The sequence below is a fragment of the Ostrinia furnacalis genome, unplaced genomic scaffold (genome assembly GCF_004193835.3).
Source record: "Ostrinia furnacalis isolate ACB-3 unplaced genomic scaffold, ASM419383v2 OfSCF7532, whole genome shotgun sequence".
Lineage (NCBI taxonomy): Eukaryota > Metazoa > Arthropoda > Insecta > Lepidoptera > Crambidae > Ostrinia > Ostrinia furnacalis.
The window spans coordinates 186374-202210 of NW_021137771.1; the positions used below are offsets into that span (position 1 = coordinate 186374).

Here is a 15837-nt window from a genome sequence, read left to right on the forward strand (position 1 = left end):
TTAATCAGAGTGGGAAATTATTTTGTAAAGTTTGCTAAGTAAAATGTTTATGATGGTGTAAATTTATGAAACGAATTAATTGGTATAATGAATCTTATGAATGGTGGCTGTTTGTCTCGTTTTAGTCGGGTAAATTTTTGGACTACGCCATGTTGTAAAGTCTTTCTAAAACCATCACAGTCTGCCAGCACAGATCCAGAGGATCGGCGTAAAGCGGAGTGGAACCGCGCAAGGCCGTCAGAGAGATTGCAGCTCAAACCGTGCGCTAACCAAAGAATACCCTCAACCTTTCTTCTCACACAAGTCCGTTACAAGTGTCCACCACCCAAACTTCACCGAGATGTCGAATTCCCAAACTTCGACGCTTACAGGAAAGAGGATTACACGGATGTCAGGAGAACCACGTGGGGCTCAGGTGATGCCAAACCTGGATACACTTACGTTATGGGCTTCTTTGGTTACTTGTGCGGGGGTTACGCGATAAAAACGTTTGCATACGACTTGATAACATACATGGCAGCCCCAGCAGATGTGCTCGCATTGGCGTCGATTGAAGTCGACCTATCTAAGGTGGCACCAGGTGGGTGTTCGTCGTACAAGTGGCGAGGGAAGCCATTGTTTATTAAGAACCGCACTGCAGCTGACATAGCTTTAGAGGAGTCGACGCCAGTGGCCTCTTTACGTGACCCGGAAACCCAGGAGCAGCGGTGCGTCAAGCCAGAATGGTTGGTGGTGATTGGCATTTGCACGCACCTTGGCTGCGTGCCGATCCCAAACTCTGGCGACTGGTCGGGAGGCTTTTACTGTCCGTGCCATGGAAGTCACTATGACAACATCGGCCGAGCGCGCAAGGGACCAGCGCCGTTAAATTTGGAAGTTCCGCCGTACAAATTCATTAGCGATACTCTTATTCTTGTCGGATAATATTATTGAATGGTGATAATTTTTATGTATTTAATTAAATGCTGATATATACGGCACAAGAAATATTTTCGTTTATTTATTTACCGCACCTGATAACAAAGTCGTGATAAACTGTTTCTACTTTTTTAGGTAGGTAGCCTACAGTCAGCGTCGAATAGTTCGTGATACCCAAAGTGAACTAAAAGTTGACCTTATTCCAATTTAATTGTAACAAAGACGTGTTGCGAACTTTTTGACTGCTTTGGGTGTCTAAGTCTAGACGCAGACCACCGACTTTTAGCTTAGCCGCAGACCACAGACTCTTTGTCGGCCGATAAATACTTAGTTGAGTCGAGATCAATGATATTATAGAACTTTTGTTTTTATATAATATCATTGGTCGAGATGTTAACCAATATGGATGTAATGAAAGTGCGCACAAACAAACATTTTAATTAATTAAATAAATAAATTACACTGATAATGTTATCCATCGGCCGAATGAATAATTTTATTCATACAAATTAGAATCGGGCCCAACTATCGGCCGACTAAAAGTTTTTAGTCTGCAGCAAGGCTTAGTTGGCTGATAGTTGGGTCGGACTGTTAATCAGTATAGAAATGAATGTAGTGAAAGTGCGCACATTACATCGATTTGCTATCGGCTGATTCTTCATACAAATAAACCATCTATCGGGCGACTAAAACTATAAGCGCCTAGGCTAAAAACCTAATAGAGGTTTATATGAGTTCCGATAGTGGTGGAAGGAACCCTAAAATTAAAATACTTACCTAGCGGAAGGAAATTAACTTAAATGGAACTGGTGAATATAATAATTAAACTTGATTTTGAGAGTACAATAATTATTAAATACATGTACACAAAGTGATCTAATAAAATTAGTACATTATATGCAAAATTAAACCTCCCGCTCCTGCCATTAAAGTTCCCGCGTTTTTTTCAGTCCAAAGATAATAATAACATACCAGAGACTACACAAAACCAGATATACCCGCTATTGGTCCGTTTTTTGCATAGAGTTATTATCTCTATGGTTTTTTGCTTTTTATTAAAATTGTAACTTATTTTTCGCTGTTGATGTCTATCATTAAGTAGAATAATAATAAAATTGTTAATGATACACGATAGTAGTTTTACTTTTAACATTAAATTTTTTTATGACGCTATAAATCATAATCGATTAAATTCAACTCTATTAACTACTTTTCTAACGGACACCACTGTCTTATGATATTTTTTTTTAAAAGAAAAAAAAAAAGAACCGGTTCAACAAATGTCAAACCACATGTCAAACTGTGGTCAAACTTTGGGTCAAACCAGAGCCCCGATTACGGTAACTTTTAACGTCAACAATCCAGACACGCTTCTCGATTCTGCAATACGATTGGTCAAAACAGCTGACGTACGCTGTTNAATACGTACACCATAAAGATAAATATTTTCAAAATAATGGATTTGAAAAAATTTTACATTGTACATCATAAAAACAATAATTCTTTGAAGGTTATGAGGGCCTATGTGTGCGTGAACTGTGTGTATGTGTGCGTGGACTTTATGTATGTATGTGTGCGTGTACTATGTGTGTATGTGAGCGTTACGTACGTAGGTTAAGTACAGCGAATTTAACACCAGGCTGTCAATTAGTAGGCTCAAAAATTTGACAGAGAGGGTTCTCTATTTCCTATGTATTACTTTTCTCTATGGGTCAAACTGTTGTGTTGTTTGGTTGGTGGTACGTAATCATCAGAAATCAAAAAATCAAGCTTCTATTAAAAAGTTGCCGAAAAAGATAATAAAATTCACAATAATGTGTTCATTTACATTGTTTATTAAACCTACGTTAATGCTGTAGACTTATTACTATTAATTTTATTGTAATACAGTAAAACAGTTGGAAAGCAGCTGTTTAAATTTTGTGCATGTAGCAACAATTTCTTCAACTTTAAAGAGATTTTTCAAAGGATATGATCTTTAAAATGCGTAAAATTAATAATTCCTTCCTTTGGGGGATTCTTATTGCTTCTGCGACGTGGAGTGTCTCTCTTTACCTTTATTGGATGTTGAATAAACATGGTAAGTGCATTTTAGTTGCTTTTTACTAACTTAAAGCGTTTTGTACTACATTCCCATAAATCCATAATTTAGAAATACCATTTCTTATGAGTAAACTCGTCGTTTAACCTGATGAAAAAGTAGAAATCGAATATAATGTGCTGAAACTACTGGAAAATAAGTAATTTAATAATTTCCAAAAATCCTTTCCATTCCATTTTGTCATGCAGCTCAGTTCTCTGAGTTATGTAAGAACTAATTAATTCACTTGACTGGTTTAGAATTTGTATCCATGATTAAGATTATGACCTTATTGATTTGATTAAAATAGGAATTCATAAATATTTGGCTTCTACATTCTATTCTACATAAGTAAAGCGCCCATTGATAACTTTAAACTATATGTTTGTTTTATTTTATTAATCATTGTATTCTCTTTTACTTATTTGTTTGTTTACCAAAATGAAAGAAAACAACTAGTTTTAAATAATCAAATGCAGAAATTCCAGGCACAATGTGAAAGTCTGTGTATTGTCCTGCCGGGCTAGGATGCGCGCCGTGATTTACCTTATTGACGTCAAAATGTATGGGCAAAATCGTTAAAATGGCATGATAACCGCTTATCGCAGGGCGCATCCTAGGCCTACTGGTCAGTGCTTAGACAAAAGGTTATGTTAGTTGAATTTACAACATGTATCAAATGAGCATAACTCAAAAATAATGGCATTGGTTCCAGATGACAAATCATTACATGACATTGAAGGAAAGATACACTATCGTTTAGTGAACACTGGAGAAAAGGACAGAATAAAAAACAATGACAAATCTATTGCTGATTTGGAAGGCAAAAATCTACTTTTTGATAGCCCTCGGGTGTATGATAGATTCTCTGCGAGTAAATGGAAATCTTTCAAGTCTCGGTCAGATTATCAGAGAAAAATGATGTTGAAAGAAAAATTTGCAAAACAACTCGGGATGAAAATGTCTGCTCAGCCAGACAAAAGTTTAGGTAAGTGCAATTTTACTGATAGCTAATATTGTTAAATTCAAGTATCAAAAAAAATATTGTACTATTATCATTTCTTGATTTGAGACTTGATTTCACACAGTTTTGCTTAAGGCTTTGAATGCAATTCATAGAAAGATATGGCGACCAATAGAAAAGTGGAATTAATGACATGGATTATAACATAATTGCAATAAATATGTTTTATTTTGATACTTTATTGAATTGAGAAAATCATACTGACCTTTTTTGCTTAAACATACATAGGTACTTATCAGTTTGTGAGTATCAGATATTTGTGGGGATGATTGTGGGGTTTTGAATAGTTGGGACCTTAGCCCACCTAGTATTTCTGGGTTCATTTTCAGTCTCACTATACTATTGGTTTTTGAAATGATGGCATTAGCCATTGTAAAAATGTATATCCTATCATACATATAGGCCTGCTTCGCCTGTTTATGATAATGTTGTGGACAGTTATTGGACATCTAAAATACAAAGGTTTTTTATTATTAGCTCTGCTATCTACTTCTCTCCGAGACTTGTGTAACCAAAAGTTTATCTGACCTGACAGAAATGTTCATAATGGGTTATCCAGGGCTGTATTTAAAACTTTATTAAACAGCATAAAGTTATAGTTAATTAATGAAAATTCCCTCCACCATAGTGGAGGAGGCTCATAGTCCAGCAGTGGACTGTAAAGGGCTGTTGATGATGATGATGAATGAAAATTATGAAAAACCACATAATTCTGCAGATAATCAACTGGGATTAATACGTAATGCTGAAGATGTCAGAACGCGAGAAAAAGGCTATAATTTGCACGCATTCAACACTCTCATATCGCAGAGGATTGGGAATCATAGGGGACTTCCAGATACTCGAAATAAAATGTAAGTCTCTTTACTAATGTAATCTTTACCTGTAAATGGAAATCAATTGCCACATAAGTACCTACATGATGAAACAAACTGAGGTTGTCGGCAGAAGCTGGTTTATTGTAATAAATATTTAAATAAATGTTACCAGTTAACAGGTTTGCTGCATTGCAGGTGCCGAATTCAAAAGTATGCTGCGAAACTTCCAACATCGTCAATAATCATATGCTTCTATAATGAACACTTTGAAACACTGATGCGGTCAGTTCATTCCATTTTAGATAGAACCGATGCAAGGTATTTGAAGGAGATCATCTTAGTAGATGACTTCAGTGATTTGGAAGGACTCAATGAGAATGTACAAAAAGCTGTGAACGGGTTAAATAGTAAAATGCGTAAAGAGGAGGACATGCTGGAGACTAATAACATTGATGACAACGTTGTTGACTATATTAATGATGACAATAATGTAGATAAAAAAACGACTGATAAAAACTATGTCAAGCTGACTAAAACAGGGTTAACTATAAGGTTACTGAGGACTAGCAAAAGGGAAGGGCTCATTCGGGCAAGGTTGTATGGTGCTGACAACAGTGTTGGTGATGTAAGTATACTCAGTAAAACAGTTTAAGAAGCTCTGTGAAAACATGTTTTAAGGGGCGACTTAGGGAGAAATATGAGGAGAACATGAGACCTTTGTAAGCTTGGGTAGTGTTGGCCAAATCATTTATTTGCCTCTGGTTTAATGAAGAAAGTTGTATTCCTAAATAAATAAATAAATAAATAATTAATAAATAAATATCCTTGGACATTTTACACTACGCCGCTAGCCCCAAACTAAGCAAAGCTTGTACTATGGGTACTAGACAACGGATATAAACATACTTAAATACTTTTTTTTTTGTAAATACATACATATTATACATAGAGAACACCCAGTCCAATACAAACAAATATGTTCATGCACACAAATGTTTGTACTGTGCGGGAATCGAACCCGCAACCTCCGGAATAGTAGTCCGATTCGAACCACTACACCAAACGGCCGACAAATGTGGCAGAGACTAATGTTCTATTAATGATGATGATATTTTCAAGCGTTTCGAAATGTTTAATTTCTACATGCTGTTAGGCCAGATCAGCGTTTTCATTTCTAAAACTTTTTTTTACAGGTGTTAATTTTCTTGGATTCCCATATCGAAGTGAATGTGGACTGGTTGCCTCCGCTGCTCGCTCGTCTCTCCCAAGGTGTGGATGGGGTCCACATCCGCTACTCGTCAAGAGCAGTCATGCCAGTCATAGACGTGATCAACGCAGACACCTTCGAATACAATGCCAGTCCACTCGTAAGAGGCGGCTTTAATTGGGGCCTTCACTTCAAATGGGATAATCTCCCTAAAGGAACATTGAGACGTAAGTCCACTTGCAAAGTATATATCGTCCATTTGCGACGACAGTGTGACATCTTCAATAAGATTAACACAGAAGATGTCACGTTGTCGTCGCAAATGGACGATATGTGTAGTGCTATCATGCATGTTCTTGTTAAACGACAATTTATCAATTTGTAGACGGTAAGTGAATCCTTTGTCCAGCGGATGGAGAGTTGCTCTGTCTAGACTGGTCCTGGGGTCGATTCCTAACTAAAGTATTAACAACTAGCTGACCCGGCGAACTTCGTACCGCCTTAGCGTAGAGATTTTCTTAATATTTTTTTCCGTAAGAACCATCCTTGGACTTCCACAAACATTTAAAAAAAAGAATTATCGAAATCGGTTCAGCCGTTCACACGTGATGCCGTGACAACGCGAAACGGGTTTCATTTTTATATATATAGATAGATGAAGCCCCTTTCTTCCGAATTTGCTACTCTTTGCTAATTTTGCTCTAAGTTTTATTTCTTACTAGCTTTCCGCCCGCGTGGAATTTTGTCTGTCACAGAAAAAGAATATCGCGCGCGTATTTGCTCACCGTTTAGACCTACCCTGGACTACGACAAACATTTTAAAACCAAAATCAGCTCAATCGGCCCAGCCGTTCTCGAGTTTTAATCAGACTAACGAACATCAATTCATTTTTATTTTTATAGATAGACTAGCTTTCCGCCCGCGTGGAATTTCGTTTGTTAAATTTTCCTGAATTTTCTTTGCTATAAAACTAACGGAGCCCGAGACCTTACCAACGAATGCAAAACCGTGGAAATCGGTTCGTGCGTTCTGGAGTTATAGCGTCAGGAAGGAAAACCCGACTTATTTTTATGTATGTAGTAGATTATAGTCTCGCAATTCGGCGTGCTTTTAGCATAGCATTATAAGGCGCGTTGAAGTTCTGCGTGACGTCAAAGTCTTAAACTTAACTTTCTCAATTTAAATTAGTTTATTTACGTTTACGCTAGCTGCCAAAGCCACGATGACCCAAACCTCACGATGCACCGACATTCTAACCTATATTGGGAGCATACGCTGACAAACTTTCAGCTTTTATAAAATGACGTAGGTCTGGCGTTCACCAGCTCTTAGTCTATCCCTATTGTAGATTCCAGATTAGTAATGTTACAACATCAACATGGGTGATTTATTCTATGACAGTTAGGCCCAGAACAGACGGTGAAACGCAACTGCAACGAAACTGCAACTTTCTGATGATTCTGATGAATGAAACTGAAACTGAAAGTTTCAAACTGGTCGCGTCATGTGTGGTCTCTCAACGGACGCTATGGCAGAAACTTAGATGCAACTCAAAAGTAACTAGCAGTTGCAGTTTCGTTTCACCGTCTGTTCTGGGCCTTACTTAAAAGTCACTAACATCTCAATCTGTTCTATTAAAAAAACAATATTTAGTTTTTTTTCCCTTTTAGATGATGAGGACTTCGTGAAACCAATCAAGTCTCCAACAATGGCCGGTGGGTTGTTCGCTATTTACCGCGAGTACTTCAACTACATCGGAAAATATGACCCTGGAATGAACGTATGGGGAGGCGAAAACTTGGAAATATCTTTCAGGGTATGTTTTATTGAAGTGGTAGAATTTCTATTATTGTGTTTTTTTTTAAATGCAGAAGATTAGAACGACTGAATCATTCGCAGTGGTGTAACTATACCGTTCGAGGCCCTGCCACCGTATAGTTACGCCACTGATCATTCGATTTAATTTTTTCCCTTTTACAATGTGACTCGTTATTTAGTTAGATTACTAGCGAACCGCCGCCCTGGCTTTGCATGGGTACAAATTTAACATATAAACTTTCCTCTTGAATCTCTTAAAACTGACTCTATCTATGAAAAAAAAACCGCATTAAAAATCCTTTGCGTAGTTTTAATGATCTAAGCATACATAGGGACGGACAGCGAAAAGCGACTTTGTTTTATACTATGTAGTGAAGATTGATTTTACTGTTCAAATGCAACAACTTTCGTACCGGAATATCATCCAAATTGTCTAAAAAAAAAGTCCCCTAATTGGCGACGGTAATTATTGTCAGAGATATTATTAAAACTCTTGGAACTAATTTTCTTATTAGCCCTTTTCTTATTATTAGTTACTCGGAGGGCTAAAAAGAACATTATTCTATTTCTCTTGGGAAAAGTTGTTGCATTTGAGCAGCAGAATCAATTCTTTTTGCGGGAATTCCTTATAAAAATCACTATAAAATACGTTTCTCTTTTCAGATCTGGATGTGTGGGGGCAGCTTAGAGCTGATTCCCTGTAGCCGCGTGGGCCACGTGTTCCGCAAGCGGCGGCCTTACGGCGTGGGCGACAAGGAGGACCACATGATGCGCAATTCCATGCGCATGGCTCGCGTGTGGATGGACGAATATGTGGTTTGTTCCTTATTTATAATAATTAACATTTAAAAAAAATAAAACCGACTTCAACAAAAAAAAACTAAAAATATTGCGTATAAAAAAGTTCATCCCCAATTTTCCACCCTTGGGGGTGAAATATTTTCTTCAAATTCGCATGAAACCACCCTTTTGATAATACCTATTCAACAAAAAAATAATCGTTCAAATTGATTTATAATCGGCGGAGATATTGCGTATAAAAAAGTTCATCCCCAATTTTCCACCCTTGCGGGTTGTTTTTTCTATTATTAAATTTAAATGGGACCACCCTTGAGGTATTACCTATACGCCGAAAAAAGATTTGTTCAAATCGGTTCATAATTGGCGGAGTTATCGCGTAACAAACATAGAAAAAAAAACATACGGGTCGAATTGAGAACCTCCTTTTTTGAAGTCGGTTAAAAATGGCAGCCTGGGGCTGATACTTGCAGCCGGGGGGCCACGTTATTGCGTTGCCTTTATTTGTTTGTTGCATAATTTCTAATGAACTACATATTTCTTTTTATATTATAGCACTAGCTTTCCGCCGGCGGCTTCGCGCGCATGGACTACATATTTTACGGAACCCTATTTTTTTCCAAAATTTAATTTAGCCTATGTTACTCGTGGATAATGTAGCTCTAGAATCGTGAAAGAATTTTTAAAAACGGTCCAAAAGTTTTTGGGCCTATTCATTACAACCAAACAAACAAACAAGCAAAGTTTTCCTCTTTATAATATTAGTGTAGATTATAAATTTCTTTCTTTATAATAGCGTTATTTTGATTCACGGATTAGCTGATCGAGACGAGCTATTACCAGGCCTGTTCTTCTCCGCGAGCTTGCATCGAAAACAAAACACGCGCGACTACAGTCTAATTTTATAGAAATCAGCAGAAATGTCATCAAACATGGCCAACTGACATAAAAATATTTTTAGTCTGTGAACTAGTGATGCGACAAAACCTCTCGTTAATCGCGAAGTGAAATTATTGTAGTACTTGCGTATCATCGCCGGGTGAAAGTCAAAATACTAAAAATATGCAACAAAGTCGCAACATTGAATGTGAACTGATTATGAAATTTTCGAGAACAGGAAACAAACTGTATGCACAGATGTAATAAAAAAACACACTGAGGACAGTAAAACAATCAATGATATCCGTAAAGTTATTAAACTTCAAATAGTTGCAAAACGTTCTGTTTGACAGTGTTGCTAACTTGCTACTAGTGATAGTGACATCTCGCTCGCTCNAAAAAATCAAGGTATACACCTTCTGAGATATCTAATCGACAGGACAATCACGAGCGAGCATTGACGCACGAAAGTGTATTCTTCACCCATATGCATTGTAGAGACAATAAACTATTCATGTAAAAACGGTGGTGTAATTAATACTGTGCAGTATTTTAACTGCCTGAATAAAATAGAAATACAAAATATAATTCATGCTTAATCATGTATTTCCTCCGCCATTTTCCGCAGTTTGGCACCTCACGTCACACATAATTTTACCGAAGTCAGCCCTATGGCTTCGGCGCAGTACCGATCACTGACGTTTGTCATCAAAATGGTGCTCGACTCTTGAGATAAGCTAAATTACACCATATTGTTAACGACATTGAGCATATTTTTTTTAATACCTTGGCGAAGAAAGCCTTCTGTACGTAGTACTTATTATTATTCTGTGCTATTACTAATATTATAGCATCAACCTCCAGCCAGGCTTGTAAGCAGTGCCTTTCTTTTCTTACAGAAAAAAGTATTCGAGCAAAACCCGTCCGCAGCTCACGTGTCAATCGGCGACATAAGCGAGAGACAGGCTCTGCGCGAGTCGCTCAATTGCAACTCCTTCAAGTGGTACCTGGATAATGTATACCCGGAGCTGGAGACAGGAGAAGACACCGTGGCTAATAAGAGAGTTGCAGCCCTAAATGATCCCGAGAAGAACAAATTCCAGCCGTGGCACTCCAGGTGATTATTTTAGGCTAAGAACTCACGGCGCGATTTTCACCCGCGCCCGCGGCGGTTGTGGAATTGCGGTTTTATTTCAAAACTCACGGGAGCGGTTATTTGCGCGGTTGTTCTAAGAACTAAGGGTGCTAAGTCACTGGTACAAAAAATGGTCGCCCGTTATCGGACGGTTTTCGCGCGGTTTTTGCGCGGGCGAAAACCGCCGAGTAGGACCCGATTACAACCGCGCCCGCTGCGGGCGAAAACCGCGTCGTCAGTTGTGCATTAGTTTTTACATAAGTGTCTGCATTCTACAGAACATAATTTATCAACACATACATATTATGTTCTTCAGATTTGTCATTGTCTGTTGATTTCATTTACTTTCTTGGATTTGGATTCACTGGTTGGGTTTTGTAAATCCTGGCGTTGCCAATGATCTAAAGCCCGGTCCGTGAGCACGACTGTCGCGACTGTGCGACCGGCACCCGCAGTGAGTGTGCGAGCGCGATAGCAACATAATTACGCGCGAGCGATAAGGATGGGTAGCTAGGGGTCATTGGACAAAATTCTACGTGCTCACGGACCGGGCTTTAGATCGGACCAGACTATAGTGAATGTTGCAGCAAGCACTTGATGTGGGCAGCGCAACCAGTCACGGTGTAAATCCTTGGGAGAGGCCTTTGTCCAGCAAAGGATGTCTTTTGATTGAAACAAAACAGTAAAATCAACCCTTTTCGTATGATCACACACAGGTTAGTGCCGTTTACATCATCCTAATTCTATGACTGTTATTTGTTTCATTTCAGGAAACGCAATTACACAGACTCGTACCAATTGCGATTGAAGAACACAACGCTTTGCGCGCAGAGTGCTAAAGACATCAAGACCAAGGGCAGCGGACTGGTGCTGGCTAGTTGCTTCAGGACCTTGAACCAGGTAAGTGCTTAGACCAACAACGCTGCAATTCTGCATGCTTAATTTAGGTTTAAGTAATTTATGTAAACAGTATTGTTACTGTCAAAATGCAGTAGCCTAAATGATTACCATTATTCATAACACAAGCGTATAAGTTGCTTACTTTGGGGCTAGCTGGAGATAGCTAGCTAGCTGTGTGAAATTGTCCAAAGATTTATTTATTATTATTTTATTATTAACACGTCATCTTCTTTGGAAACACACTACAATCTATACCTAAAAATTGAGTTGCATTCCAACTTTCCAATTTGCTGCATAATTAGATTTTTAGTAATATGAATGATTTTTAATAATGTTCCTCACGACACAACCATAATACATACGTGGAAGTGTTTGGCCCAAGTGGAGAGTGTTGGTCAAACCTTCCATTTACCTCTGGCTGAGATAGGGTCGTGATCTCAGATCATAGAAAGAGAATAGATATGAAGTCGCGCGTAACTACAACGAGAACCAGTGTCCCCACATTTCCCCCACCACAGCTCCCACACACACATTCAACTGTGTAAAAACAAAGCGACTGCGAGTCTACGACAACATGTGCAACCGGCTTAAAAGTGCTGTGATTGGCCAGAAGGCGTGCCTTATGGCCAATCAATGGCCGCGTGACGTGACGCACACTTTGAAAAAAGCAATTAGAGAGAAGAAAGATAAAATGGAGTCGATAAGATATCGATACTTTAAATCCCTCCGTCCTTGTCACAGGTGGTCACATTTCTGAGACCCCCCCCTCCCTAGTGTGACGTCACATGTTTTGCAATTTCACATCGAAAAATTATTAAATTAACAGCAGTTCCGAAATTAGTTTTATTTCCATTTAAATTAAGCACTTTTTTTTTATGAAATCAACATTATATCAAAAATTTGAAACAATTGAAATGTGATGTCACAAAACTTAGGACCCCTCCCACCCCTTGTCACACCATGTCACACTTTGTCAACCCCCTCCCCCCCTCTTTACGTGTGACGTACTTTATGGATGACCCCTAGCAATCACCCTATGCATGGTTACTTCCAGATGTGGTTTGAGACGGATCGCCATGAGCTAGTGCTGGGGCGTACTTTGTGTTTGGACGCGTCTAACAACGTGGCCCCCGCCTTAGGGAAATGCCACGAGCTGGGAGGCTCTCAGGAGTGGAAGCACAAAGGATCTGTAAGTTCGTTTTTATTATTCAAAAGACAATGGCGGAAATTGGCGTCTTTTTTTTTTCGCGCGGCCATCGACCAAACCGATTTTTTTTTTGTTACAAAATAGTGTAATAAAACAAACTTACTATGACATGTATACCTCTAAACTCAGTCTGAACTGAGTTACGAGCATCAGAAGTTTGATGATTTTCATACTAGATTTGCTGTTTGCGCGCAAGTTTTGTAAGAAATTGCAACAAAATAATGACATTGTATGTGTAAACAAACAATACCATCCATTAAAGGCTCCAGACATCAGTATGCAGCAGAATCAGCGCAATAAAAAAATTGCGCAATATTTTGTTACAATTTCTTACAAAACTTGCGCGCAAAAAGCAAATCTAGTATGAAAATCATTAAACTTCTAATGCTCGTAACTCAGTTCAGACCGAGTTTAGAGGTATACATGGCATAGTAAGTTGGGTTTATTACACTATTTTGTAATCAAAAAACAAAGTTTGGTCGATGGCCGCGCGAAAAAAAAAGACGCCACCTTCCATACAAAATCTGGCATTGCCATTTTTATCATGATCACGTATCTCCAAAGGATTGCCACCAACCCCTACTCGCGGGTGTCGTAAGAGGCGACTTAGGGACTACACATCAAACAGAGAACGGGCAGCAGCGCTCTCTGAAAAACATCAATCTTTTAAACTGCGATCTCTAAGGCCCAGAACAGACGGTGAAACGCAACTGCAACGAAACTGCAACTTTCTGATGATTCTTATAAATGAAACTGAAACTGAAAGTTTCAAACTGTTCGCGTCATGTGTGGTCTCTCAACGGACGCTATGGCAGAAACTTAGATGCAACTCAAAAGTTAGTTTCGTTGCAGTTGCGTTTCATCGTCTGTTCTGGGCCTAAGGACCAACTGCAACTGCTAGTTACTTTTGAGTTGCATCTAAGTTTCTGCCATAGCGTCCGTTGAGAGACCACACATGACGCGACTAGTTTGAAACCAGATTATGGCAAAACCCTCCACTATAGTCGAGGAGGGTCATAGTCCAGCAGTGGACTGTAAAGGGTGATCTCAGAAGGAAAAAGAAACCTCCAAACGGACGTCTATTTGTCAAGATTAGCAAAGATTCAAAACCTATGAGGATCGCGAATTTTTTAAAAGGAAGATCTTCGTTTGTTTAAATATTCGCTTTGCGCTTACTACGAAGCTAAGATTGAATTAATTTGACTTTTAAAAAAAACTATCCTTTGGAGAAAATTTTAAAACCCTGCTCGCATTAAGCATAGCCAGTAAGTTATTTCGTTGTTTACTACTTTCACGTCAATTCAGCGGTCAGCGAATATATGCCAAGAACTTCTTAGTTTATAAAACACTAGCTTTCCGCCCGCGGCTTCGCCCGCGTGGAATTTTTCGGTTTTTTTAAATAACCTATGACACTCAGCAATAATGTGGCTTTCTATTAGTGAAATATTATTTAAAATTGGTTCAGTAGATCCCGAGATTACCCCTTACAGATTAACAAATATACAAATACACAAACTTTACCTCTTTATAATATTAGTATAGATTACTGTTCTATTCCAAGTCTATTGATAATTTAATCCGAAGCTTAATTTACCTGTAAAATTTTCAGGCTGGCAGTCCAATATACAACACAGCGGCTGGAATGTGCATAGGCGTGGAACGAGGGTACCGCTCCGAGCCTCTCATCATGGTCATCTGTGACAACCAGCCCAACAACCAGTGGGATTTCGTCAGGTCTTAAACCCACCGATCTGGCAGATGGAAGACCGACTAGGAAAGCAGGTTCGCGATATTGACCTACAGTACCCGGCAATAAATATTGCACATCGACCTTTGGAAATAGACAATCGGTTAATTTCGGCTCGTAGAGCGTTATCTCTGTCGCACACTACCTATACGATTGACAAAACGTCATCGACAAAACATTATTCAATGAAAATATTGTCCGAACCCTTAGTATTTCTCTTCGACAAATACGTTAACACATTGTGAACCACTTTTCTTTCACGACTATAAAAAGTTTTTAGCAATTTAATTCACAAAATCAATTGCACACATTTAAAATAAAGTTTGTTTACACTTTGTCGTTGTTCAAGTGCGACAGAGATAACGCTCTACGAAACCGAAATTAGCCGATTGTCTCTTTCTAAAGGTCGATGTGCAATATTTATCGCCGGATATTGTATCTTATTCTCTCTCTATTGTTTTTTGACAATCATTTGATAATAACCTATAGGACGTCATCAGATCTTAAGCAAACAACTGAGTTTATCAAGTAGGAAAAAGACTACGCAAATAGGTTTGCGATATAGACCTATACTACTTTTCTGTCTCTCTCTAATACTCTCTATTGATTTTTGACAAAACTTTACTCCAACAAGACTCCAACTTCGTCATCTAATACATTTTAATTATTGAGTTTGAATCTTATACATCACACTTAAACACTATGTATTCTGTTTTTGCTGCTGCGTTTCCTAATTCATTCTCTTTTTGGCTTTACATGGCTTGTGCGAGCTGCGTTGTAAAATTATAAATATGTCAATTTTGCGAATGATGAGATTATTATACAGGTTATCCCAAAAAGTAGTGTCAAGCCGAAGCCTTAAGTAAAGCATCACTAGGGCTACCCGAATCACCATGTTTTTTTTACAACTCTTCTTAAGAATAGTATTATGCTACCTGATATTTGTATTTGTGTATGTAATTTGTGTTGCTACGAATTTAATTAGGCTTTTCTATTTTAAAAATTAAACTGAAAATTGGAAATTGCTTCGATTCCGATTTGAATTAGTAGAGATACTAGGATAATTAAGTTTCCACCGGTTTTAAATAATAGGTTATTAAATTGTGCCGTCCCCGAGCTTATGCTTTATTCTATGACAGAATTGATATTGGCTGGCATAGTATAGGTATATTATATTATGTATATTAAAAAAAACATTTCCTAAAAATTGGCAGCTTAGCGTGAAAAAAAATCGGATATTTCTTGCTAACATGCTTCATTTAAAAACTTAATATTACCTATTTTGATTGATAAGTACGAGCTTCC

At 38.2% G+C, this 15837-nt stretch overlaps 2 protein-coding genes across 3 annotated transcripts; both read left to right on the plus strand.

Moving 5' to 3' along the window:
• On the plus strand, positions 1-973 carry LOC114365037 (ubiquinol-cytochrome c reductase iron-sulfur subunit). The gene has a single exon (XM_028321459.1). It carries the CDS (start codon positions 88-90, stop codon positions 922-924), a length of 837 nt encoding a protein of 278 aa, XP_028177260.1. The 5' UTR covers positions 1-87; the 3' UTR covers positions 925-973.
• Positions 974-2632: 1659 nt separating this feature from the next.
• LOC114365042 (polypeptide N-acetylgalactosaminyltransferase 35A) lies at positions 2633-14734 on the plus strand. 2 transcript variants are annotated; one of them, XM_028321466.1, is made up of 11 exons: positions 2633-2998; positions 3714-3986; positions 4741-4876; positions 5036-5465; positions 6034-6274; positions 7719-7864; positions 8530-8682; positions 10443-10660; positions 11449-11578; positions 12633-12767; positions 14395-14734. In XM_028321466.1, exons 1-11 carry the CDS (start codon positions 2890-2892, stop codon positions 14524-14526), a joined length of 2103 nt encoding a protein of 700 aa, XP_028177267.1. In that variant the 5' UTR covers positions 2633-2889; the 3' UTR covers positions 14527-14734. The 2 variants fall into 2 exon arrangements, with proteins under 2 accessions (XP_028177267.1, XP_028177268.1); XM_028321467.1 differs by lacking the exon at positions 12633-12767 and having other exon boundaries at positions 14395-14723.
• The last annotated feature ends 1103 nt before the right edge of the window (positions 14735-15837 follow it).